An 11,803-nucleotide genomic window follows, 5' to 3' on the forward strand; every position below is an offset into this window, starting at 1 on the left:
AATATTGCATCAGCTACTGATTAAGTAAGTGCAGCCTCAAAGGTATTTAACAATCAATTCTACAATTCTGGGTCTTGAATGAGGTTACAACTCCCTTCTGTTCCATAATTTTTATTCCATCTCACGGATATACCTGTGAGGAGAGAGAGAAAAGCATTTCTTTCCTTTCTGTTCAGTCAACTATTCTTTACTACATAGAGTCTGTAAATGGCCCCAAAGGGCGGGGGGGAAGCTTTCTTTCCTTTTAGCTGTTTTATTTTTGTCTCAAAGCTTGCTGTGTTGATTGCTAAAAGAATTTGAGACTTGAATGGATGATTCAACATAAAATTAGGACATTTACAAATGATTTTTCAGCCAGAGTTTTGTTGGTTTCACAGATAACAGGCTTTGAAAATTTGGGTCCAAGAAACCAAACTCTGGTCTTTCAAAAAACATCATGCAGTTGTTCCAATATTTATCAAGACAGCAGACCAGATTCTTTGCCAAGGTTATGGGAAGATCTACAGTAGAGATAGAAGTTTTAAAAACTTTGATGAAAGAAATATCTTCTATTTGATTCCTACAAAAGATATTCTCCCTGACTATTCTTTCACGTAGTTCAGCATTTACTTTAATTGGGCTTGTTATAGTTTAAAGTCTTTAATAACTTTAAAATTATAAGGATAATTTGTTGGGGAAATTCTATTAAAAACCTGAGAACAAGGGAAGTATTGTCTTTCACTTTGCTGTGTTGTGCTTGGTTGAGTTTAAATTTTATTTGGAGACTTGAGTTAGTTTAATTACCACTTAGTATTAAATAAATACTTGTAAAGGACAACTGTAATGAGTACAAATCCCTCTCAGGGGCAAATTATTGTTTTTAATAATCTGTTCTTTATTAAAATAATGCTGAAATCCCTAGTTATTTTACTCCTATTTGTATTAGGGGCTGAAGGAGCATCCACTTGACTTTGGTTTATTAAGACAAAGTTTTGAAGTTGGTTTTTTTTTTTTTTGCTAGGGCAAATCAAAGACATAGAACATATTGTCTCTGGCAAAATTAATGTCATATTTTGATAATCTGGCTTCCCAGTGGAAAACTATATTTAAGATCCATATAACATTTCATAGCAAATGGAAAATTAGTTATGAGGGTGTAGACATGTTCCTTTAACATAACTCATTATTATTTTTTATTGTTAACTATTGAAATCCACTTCCACTTTATGAGCATCTGTAAAAATGTTCCATATCTGTATCCTATTATGGCTACCTTGATTCCTGATGTTCTATTGATATAATATAGGAATGAGGCTGCAAGTATATAAAAAGCAAAGTAATATCCAAAGTCAATATCTAATTCCAACTAATTTAGATGAATTGGAGTATCCAGGAAGAATGTAGTGGGCAAGCAGATGCACCTCCCAAACTTTGCCTTGCCCTGTCCTGTTTTGGAGTGGCCTGGCCTCCATGCTGTGACTGTATGAACCCTCAACTTTGTTATCTCAACGTTTTTGTAACAGACTATGTTTTACTTGCTTCAGATGCTGTGTAAATACCAGACTGTGAAATATTAAAGTTCGTTTTAATCTCTGCAAGGCAATTCATTTGGTTTTTATTTTTTTTCCCAACCTAATGGAAAATTAGACAGAACCTTTGTAAGGCAAGTTTGGATTTCCACCAGGAAACTAAAAAGAATGGAACCAAGATGCCCCGGACAAGCTAGCAAGAAAAAGATCAAGTTGAGAAACAAGCATTATCAGGCAAAGGCTGAGAAGGAAAAAAAATCTAGAAAATATCTTGCAGCACATCCCAGTGGGGCAGATAGCTGAGCATTCAGTTTTAAGCATTGTCAATTGCTCCATTGTAAGCATACCCCCATCTTCCCTATCATATCACCTAAGGCAGAATATATGCAGCTTTCCTCATGTTTCCCACTACATAGAAAACTTGTACATACATTACCTCGATTAGGCTGTTTTCATCTGTTTTGTTGTCCCACACATAGAAACAATGCATGCATTACCCTGATGAGACACAAACACACATACACAAACCACATCAGCCATTATTAGGCCTGCACAGGCACAAGCAAACAAAAGCACAATACTTGGTTACATAAAGAAAAAACATAGATGCCCCATATGGGTTAAGCTGATAAAGAGACTAAAGAATTCAAGGACTTACATTCTATATGCTTGCTTACCTTGTTTTAATTAAGAGATTCCTTTGGGCAAAGTGGGAGGAAGAGGTAAATTTTGAAGACCTGTAGTGAGGTGAAAAGAGTGAGCATTATGCACATGGAGATGAGAAAAAAGGAAGGCGAATAGCATAGTAAAGTTGTTGGACTGGCATAGGGAAGACCCTGGTTGAAACCACCCCTCAGTCAGTGAAGCTTAATAGCTAATGTTGGGCCAGTCACTCTCAATCCAATTTACCACAACCACAGGGTGGAGGAAATGAGAGACCACCTTGAATCCCTGAACAAAAGGTAAGTAGAAATCAGATGAATAAACCAGAACACAACATTTCTACTAGTTTTGCTCTTTATACAATGGCATAATAGTATGTATTAAAAAGCCTAAAGATAATTGTAAATTGGTATAATTATACCATTGTATAATTGTAAAAAGCCTAGGGATTATACAAGTTTCTCTAGGTTTGAAGCTGCATTGATTCATTTATTTTGAATAAGTAAAGTATCCCACTTTCTGTGACAAGACTCAATCCAATTGGTTGCAAGCGTCATCCACAAGCATGGAAAGATTTTATATGGCACAGTAGATTTTCTACCATCATTTCCTTGTGTATGTGTGCATCCATGCTTTTAAATTTAATTTTATTGCTAGCAAAGGAATAGAAACCAAATTATTGGAGCTATGATAAAATGATAATGGACAAATTTCTTTGTAGATGGCCAAGTGCATAAAAGTTCTTCTACATCGAGAATCAGAAAATATAGACATCTGTAAAACCTTAAAACAAAGCTAGTTTCAAATTATAACCTGTAATTCTGCCCTTTTAGTTTTTTCAAAATACAGGTAGTACATATGACCAGAATTGGGATCAGAATTTCCATTACTAACCAATGTAGTCATAAAACATTATGTTACATGACTACATCGCCATAACAATCCAGACTAGTCCTGATTACTGTCGTAACTTCAGCGTAACATAGGTCATTAAGTAGGAAGTGAAGACAATCCCAGATAAAATGTGCATGGGGTGGGTTGGAGGTGGTGGCCCTGGGAGGCCTAGTACAGGACACACATGAGTTGTGGAAGGGAGGGTGCAGCAGTTCAGCAGAAGCTCAGGAAGGACGGGGAAAGAATATGCAATACAAAGCCCAGCCCAAGCATAACATAGCAGCACAGCACAAAAAGGGTTCTTGGTGTGTCAACTCTACAACTGCAAGATTCTCCTAAGCTGTTGTACAGCAGAGCAGTACAAATTAGTACCCTGGGAAACCCCAGCCATCCCAGGAAGCCCCAGCAAAATGGTACAAAGATGCTACCCAACAGCATGGCACAAAATAGTTGTTCCAGCCATTCCAGTCCAGCCACCCTCACTGCACTCAGACTGCTGCTGCCCTACACACACCACCATTGCAGGTCTTCCTGTTCCTACTGCTGACAAGGCATCCCCACCCTGGTCCTTTGCGAGGCTGTTGCTGGCCACATAATCCTACCATATTTTCCAGATTTGAGGAGAAGGTGGACACTCTATTTGGAGAATGGCATACATCCCATTGGAAGATCTCAGATATTTTTGAAGGCTTTCTAAGTCCTCATAAGAATGGGGCACCCTCTTCAGAGAACAGCACGTGATTTGGAGAACAGCTTGTGCAGCCTTGGGAAGAAGACCTGACACTGTCAGCAGCTGCCTTGAATAGCATCAAACTGAGTATGCCTCATCAGCAATAAGAATATGGTGAAGTTCAACAGGACACAGTAGAGTCTGTGGAACATAGGAAAGCAAATGTAACTGGGGATTTGTACTGCTGAGGTGGCTGGTGGCAAAATAGACCTTGTGGCAGTATTTCTCGGTGGTAGCAGCAGTGCTGGGGCTAAAGTAAGCACTGGTAGTGGCACCACTTGGCTGAGATGTCTAAACTACTTTAGTCACAGTCCTTCTGCTCTCACTGAGAAATACCATTGTACGTGGCAGAGAAAATGGCAAAGATAGCTGAGCAGAGATAAGCGGGTGGGTGGAGTTGAAATGTCCCTGCTTAGTCCTACAGTCTCACTTCCATCTGAAATAAAGAATAACTAAAAATCCAGATTATTGGAGCAATATGCTGGCTCTGTAAGCCGCTTAGAGAGCGCTATACCTCTCTAGTGTAAAGCACAATGGCAGTATATAGGTCTAAGTGCTATTGCTATAAATATCAGAATCAGCTGCGTGTGAATAAATGCTTGGGCTGAGCAAAAATGCTTTTCAATCTTATATGTCAGAAATTATTTAGTGCAGGGTGACAAAGGGGGTGGATAGGGAAAAAAAAAACTAGTGAAGTAAGATTCAGCTTTGTCTGAAATTCTATATCCTTTTTGGGGGTAGAATAATTTGGGATCTACTTTGGCCATTGCTAGGAAAAATTCAGGGATGTCTGAAAATGAATATTTCTTGAGAATTTATCCAAATCGCCTTTTTGTAAAACACCAAACACAGGTGGCTGATACCCCATGAAATCTTGCTTGGTCCAAAATTACCAAGAGTTTTCCCAAACACTTAAGAAGATGTAAACAGTGATTACATTTCTGACTTACAGCTGCAATGAGGCCCATTAATTTAGTTCTTCACCCCTAGGTTCTTCTGGTTTCTAGATTTTAGCTTGTGCTCAATGTGTGGAAAATTGAGGCAATTTTCTTGTGCTGGGAATCCACCATCTCGCTGAAACACTTTTAAAAGATGATACTGCCACTGGGGAATTTGGCTAAAGTATTAAAGCTTCTGTTAATTTCATTACTCTTTAAGGTAGTGTTTAATGTAAATTAATGGAGCTGCGAACATTCAGGGCTGTGCAAAGCCCGAAGGTATGCATGTATCTTTTTTTTTTGCATAGTTTTATACTGAAAGTATTTTAAGTTTAAAATGTATAAAATTGTATGGTTTTTTTTATTAAGGCCGAAATGTAGCTAGAGGAGATAAGTGTTTCAATTGGTAAGAGCCTGCTTTTTATGCCTTCAACTGCATTTCCTCATGTGTAAGTAATCAATTACATTCTGGTGAAGGGCAGATATGTCACTGGTGGCCGAATAAATTGTTGCTGTGGGAATTCTGATTAATTGGGAGGGAATGCACTTAAGACCATCAGACAAAAGTATTGATGTAGGAACAAGAAAGAAAAGCAGCCTTCTGCCAAATTGCCAATGGCCATTCTGACAGGGATGATACAAATTCAGCTTCAATATATTGGGATGGCATAAGGTTGTGGGTGGCTGTGCTGAAAGTATTTATCGCATTGTGGAGGCTTCAGACACAACTGCGGAACCAAAGCAGTGTCTATTGCAGAGCAATTTAAAGTTTTCCAAGGTAAATTAGGTCAATAGATTGTTCCTGAAACAAGGTGGCTGAGGGGTGGGAGTGGAGAAGAGCTTCAGGAGGCAGAGACATTCTCAGATTAAAACTATGCATCTCCTTAAATAGCTCATAAATTAGATGTGGTAGCAATGGATATGCTGCATTATCTGTAGCAGCTGTGTATTAAATCTTCATTTCTGTAGAATTATTATTCTTTTCTCTGCCCACAAGGCCGAAGGTAACAACAGCACTTAATGGTTTCTTTGTTGTTGTCAACTGAGTTAATTGTGGGATTGCCATTTCTAGTGAATCAGCTGGCATGTACACACAAAACCTAGTTAAAGTAATGTTTTATTTTTGGATTTAAGTAATGTACTTTAGTACTGATCATTTGAGAGTAATGAACAAAACAATTCAGACAATGAAAATGTGAAAGAACTTGGTCTGATAATACTATAATAATGATAAAAATATTGGCCTGCAAGATATATTTTGAAGAAAGAAGAGAATGTGTTGCTCATTTGCACATGTAGCTTGCCAATTCCTACCGAAGCCAGTATTGAGTAAAATAGTTGTAGAATATAAACAAATCTATTAAAAAGAGGTATAGCACACTGATATATACACACAACCTACATACATACACAAAACCATACAAAACAAACCATGCTGAACTGTCAGTTGAACTAGCTCTAAGGAAGCTCAGTTGTAAAGTAATGTATATTTTTAATCACTGTAATACACTAATGCAAGACTATTAAAAGAAAACTAACCCAGAAGATAGATAGATAGATAGATAGATAGATAGATAGATAGATAGATAGATAGATAGATAGATAGATAGATAGATAGATAGAGATAGATAGATGATAGATAGATAGATAGATAGATAGATAGATAGATAGATAGATAGAGAGAGAGAGAGAGAGAGAGAGATGATAGAGAGAGGGGGGAAGGAGGGAGAGAGAGAGAGAAATATGAAATTTGTATATATTGATTATATGTTTCATGTAAAATTTGTAATATAGTGCTCTCAGAAGATAAGTGTGATGCATATTAACAAGGGGGCAAGTCTTTAATTATCCCATCATGCTGATCGCTTTGAAGCCAGCGTCTGTTATTGCAGATGGCCCTGTAAGGATCATCTTTTACCATATGAAACACCTGCTTTTTAATGATTTTTCTAGAAAATATTGTTCTTGTCTATGTGATATACAAGCAAGTGACACCAAATGTATATCACCTTTCTGGAGTGATACTCCTTTGGAATTGGTCTCAGTAAAATCAGATGTGCCAAAGATAAAAGTGTCCTTCAAGTAAAATTCAGCCACTGGGATTCCAGCCATGTGTTCTTCTGGTTTCCATTGTCTTCTTCCAGGAGGCTTTTTAAAGTACCAAGCCTGACTTACATTGAGTACTATCTAGTTCCAACCCTGTTTATATTTTCCAGATCAGCCAAGGTAATTTAGGTGCTGCCATCCAATGAAACCACTTCTCAAGTCTCTTTTATTACTTAATTCCAACATAAGAGGGAGGGAGGGATGTGTGTGTTTTCTTAGTTTTCAGTTTAATCTGCTATAAATCTGGTTGGGTCCAGAATATACTGTTCTGTAAACAAGATACTTTTTTATTGATTTCCTGAAGGTCTGCCATTGCCGCCTTTCCCCTGGAGGCAATTTTAACATCAGGTTTCATGATCTTTTGGAAGCTGCAACCTTTTCAGAGTGGTTAGGACACTTTGCAGTGAAGGCAAAACTGACTTGGCTGCCTCAAAATCTCCAATGGAATATCACTTAACTAGAGCTCTACCAACCATGTGTTAGTAGGATCCAATCCTGTGTGCTACCAGAAAGCTTATACCTTGATTGCCCCAATATCATCTTAAAAGTTGTCATTTGATGCGTAGCTGAGAAGTCTCCTAGCAGTCCCCTATCTCCCATTAGAGTTAAAAAAAACCAGTGCTTGGGGTTGGGTAGGCTGAGTCTTTTGTTCATCTTTAGTGTAGCTTACTCTAGAGCTCTGGAATCCAATTTTTTAAAATAGTTTTCTGGATTTGGATTTTACTAGTTTCTGCATTGTCTTCTAATTTCAAGGTTTCTTTGAAATTCTCTTTAATTTAATATAATAGTTAATATTAAAAAATATTTTAAATAAATACATGACAAATTATAGTTTCCAAGGTCCCTGAATAAAAAAGAACAGCATATTATTATTATTATAAATTATGGAAATTTCTGTAGTCAGAATACAGGTTTGCTTTATTGCATGAAAAATAGCTAACACTTTTTCTTCCCAACTTATGCCCTGAATAACTTTGCTGCTTACTTAAGTATCCTCAGATGCCTGTGAATTTACACTATTGCTATTTATAAATAGTCATGTAACATCTGCTACCTTTAAATTTTTAAAAGTCTTTACATTTGTTAAAAATGTTAATTTTTCTTTAACATTATGGATTTTTCATACACATTTCCTAGTATGTTATGTTCTAATATTTCTTTTTAAAACCTTTTGAATTGTCAAACATTTTGGAACAATAATATTACTTTTATTTTAATAAGAAACTGAACATTTAAAAATGAAGCTAGAGTTTTAAAATTGATGAATGCCAAACTCTTAAATATAGGCTGGAAATGGTTAATGTAAATCCATAGCTCTATATAGATGCTTCTTCTGAATAATTCCAGGACTAAATCACACACAGCGTTTGCTGCCTGCAACTTATTACATTGTCACAAAAGAATTTTTTAAAAAGCCCAAGAAGTAAAGATCGGGAGAACTTTCTAACCAGGCTATGGCTATTAGTCAACTTAATTTAGATTATATCTAAATAATATATGTAGCTATTATAAATATTGTATATGTATACTTAGAACAGCTGCATTCTTGCAAATGTTACAAGTACTGATTGTAATCTTTAGCACCATCAACTTCTGTATGTCAATGATTATTGTGTCTAGAAATGCATGATTTTAGAGTTATCATGTTCAGCTAATGCCAAGACTTGACTACAGAAAACCTGTATGTGGAGATACCAATAAAGATGTTCAAAATAGGGCAGGTGGACTGACCTGGAAAAACAAACCATGTGTATCAGCCATACTTAGGTACCTTTTCTGGCTACCAATTTGATTAGAGAAGTGTAGATACCATCCACTTCTATAGCCATCAGATTCAAAACCAAAGCCTATCCATACATACTTTTTAGCCATTTTATATAACAATTTCTTGTTGGTTGGTATAACTGATTGGTTGCACCAGATCTGTTGGATGGTATAAGTTAATGCAATAAATGATTAATAGATGGATGGAAAGCTACTTTCCAGGCTTGCAAACTAAACAAGACTTTAAAAGAGATATTCACAAGGTTCTTATCTTGGCACACTTAACTTACCAGAGCCGAGGTGGTGCAGTGGTTAAATGCAGCACTGCAGGCTACTTCAGCTGACTGCAGTTCTGCAGTTCGGCGGTTCAAATCTCACCGGCTCAAGGTTGACTCAGCCTTCCATCCTTCCGAGGTGGGTGAAATGAGGACCCAGTCTGTGGGCGCGATATGCTGACTCTGTAAACCGCTTAGAGAGGGCTGAAAGCCCTACAAAGTGGTATATAAGTCTGCTATTGCTATTACCAAACCTTAGTGATGTTCTACGCAGGCTAGAAGAGCTTAAATTGATATTTAATTGCTCATAATCCTCTGACATTGTTGCTGTCATAGTTCAAACAGAATAGAGCTGGAAGGGACCTAGGACGTCTTCTAGTCCAACCCACTGCAGGATACCATATACCATTTCAGATAGGTGTTTGCCCAATCTTTTCTTAAAAACTTCTAGTGATGAACCACCCACAACTTCTGAAGGCAAGATGTTCCACTGGTTAATTGTCCTCACTGTTAGTAAGTTTTTCCTGAATTTCAGATTGCGTCTTTCCTTGATTCGTTTGCACCTATTGTTTCTTGTCTTTATCCCTTGCCTTCTGGTGCTGTGGAAAATAAGTTTACCCCCTCTTCTTTGTGGCAGCCGCTCAAATACTGGAATACTGCCATATGATAATATGGCTTCATGCGAGCTTCCACATTTTCAAAAGGAGAGCAAAAGTAGATGCTCCTGTTAGTTTTGTTCTTTCTTTCATGGCTATGGGATACTGAAGTATCAGCTTCCAGTTGCTGGATCTTGATGTCAAGCATGAGGAAAGACCAAGAACAACTATGTGCTTTATCTCCTGTGACAGCAAAGATTTGAAAAGATAGGATCCAGATTTGAACCACCTTCATGATGGTGAATGATAATGCAGCCCACCGTCAGCCATATGATCTTTAAAGTATCCCATTCCACTGTCATCCCAGCCTTCCCCGATGATTCAGTCCAAATCACAACGTAAAAGTAATAAGTTAATTTTGCTTTTGGGCAGAGCAAAACACTTGACTGTCTGGAATTTAGATAATGGCACAATTCTGTGGGAGGCAATTACAGACTCACTTGCCATATTCATGCTTGATGTGATAGAATGCAGTAGTATGTGAATTTGCAGGAGGGAAGGGTGCATTCCAAAGGACTAAGACGCGACTGAGCCCAAAAATTATGTGTGGGAGAAAGAGGATGAAGGCAATATTTTGTCTATTGGTGTAAAACAGTAAACACTCAGTTTGGAAGAATCACCATGTTCATTCTTGATTTGGACCTGACATTTGATACTTCTCCAAGATTACAGACAATTCTTGTCTCTTAAAGTTTGATGGACCTGGAAAATACCTGGAAAATTTCTATTTCTGCTACATGAACTGGCACTGAAGAATCTCTTCTATGGGAAGGATTGGTAGGGTTTTCCCTATCCTGGGCTTATTATCTATTTGATAGCTAAGGCATCATATACAAAAACTTGCACCTGGGCATAACATCTTTATTTCCCTGTTCCATGTTCTTGAGAAGTGAACTATATAGACCATTATATAGCATTTATATCCTTTCCTGTAAGTGTTGGCTAGATAGGACCTAAAGCCAGTGTATTGTACAATATGACATCTGTCATCTAAAGCATGAAGGTCTATAAGTTCAATTTCTAATGGTTTGAATCCCAGAGAATAACTTCTGGCCACCGAAATATGATGATTCTAAATAAGGATGAAACCAAAACAAATGCTGCCTGTAATCCCTATAACTAATTTTCACGCATATAGTTCCTTTTGAATTGGATGAAGCCTGCCAGGTTTCACAAGAGGGATGCAGAGGTGTTGTTGAATAGTATTCATTTTTTTTAATAATTTTTTTTATTAGTTTTATTACAGAAAAAACACAAAAAGAAAAGCATCATCTTTCATTACGTCTTGTAGAAAGCGTATCCATTGGTCACAAGTACATTTCGTGCGTTCTGTGCACAATCACATATATTCCATTCAGTTTAAATTGTATATGTTAAAAATTTATATATTTTGCTGTCACCATACCACAATTTTCATTTAGTTAAGATTTCAGAAACACAGCCACCTGCTGGCATTTTTTTCGCCTACCCCCAGTTCCAGTCAATCTGCCATATCTTTATATCTTTATAACATATTCTAAGAAAAAAAAAGTCAATTAGTAGGACATCTAACATTTTCTCTCTCTAACATATCTTTATTATTATTATAGTTAACTAGGGGTTATTTACATTTTTCTCTCCTCTCCACAAACGCAAAAAGCAACAATCTCTAAACAACGATCTATTAATATGTGTTAACAAAATGACCATTTAAAATCTAAGACAATCTAAAGAGAAAAGGAAAAATGTTGACATTTCTAGTTAATAATCACCAAAGTATATGTTAACCTTCCCTTTTGCTTTTATAGTTGAAAGACAGAAAAAAAACAATTGTTTGCCATTTCTAATCCAAATTAAAATTTCTAGTTGATAATGTCCAAGATATGCATTAACATTCCCTTTTATTATTGTAATTAGAGAAAGACAGAAAATAAAAGAAAAGAAAACAATTGTTTGCTATTTACGTCACATCACCTCTTATTCTAATCCAAATTATTTATAGCTTCATAACAAGGTCTGAAATACAAATTTATAGGCTTTATCATTCCACCAAAACTCAGTTCAATTTGTGGCCTGGTTATTTATCCTAATTAAGGTTATCCTTTCATTGTTAATATCATGATATATTATATGTTAGCGACTAAACATTCAATGATAATCTATAAGAGTCTACAAAATACTAAAATCCCTACTTATTAACCATCAAAAATTAGCTAATTTTTATCATCAATTGGCATTATCAGCCAATGTCTTTCCAGTAGCAAAATTATCCTTTCTCTCTCACCAGCAG

General features: G+C 36.5%; 1 protein-coding gene across 1 annotated transcript in view; it reads left to right on the forward strand.

The window, feature by feature from the left end:
• The window catches only part of TAFA3 (TAFA chemokine like family member 3), a 64,929-nt gene extending 61,959 nt beyond the window's left edge, over positions 1-2,970 (forward strand). The window contains exon 6 of the mRNA XM_032218581.1: positions 2,893-2,970. Within this exon, the coding sequence (XP_032074472.1) occupies positions 2,893-2,970 (78 nt within the window). The remainder of the gene's footprint in view (positions 1-2,892) is intronic.
• The last annotated feature ends 8,833 nt before the right edge of the window (positions 2,971-11,803 follow it).

Source organism: Thamnophis elegans, chromosome 5 (assembly GCF_009769535.1).
Source record: "Thamnophis elegans isolate rThaEle1 chromosome 5, rThaEle1.pri, whole genome shotgun sequence".
In the NCBI taxonomy this organism is placed as follows: Eukaryota; Metazoa; Chordata; class Lepidosauria; order Squamata; family Colubridae; genus Thamnophis; species Thamnophis elegans.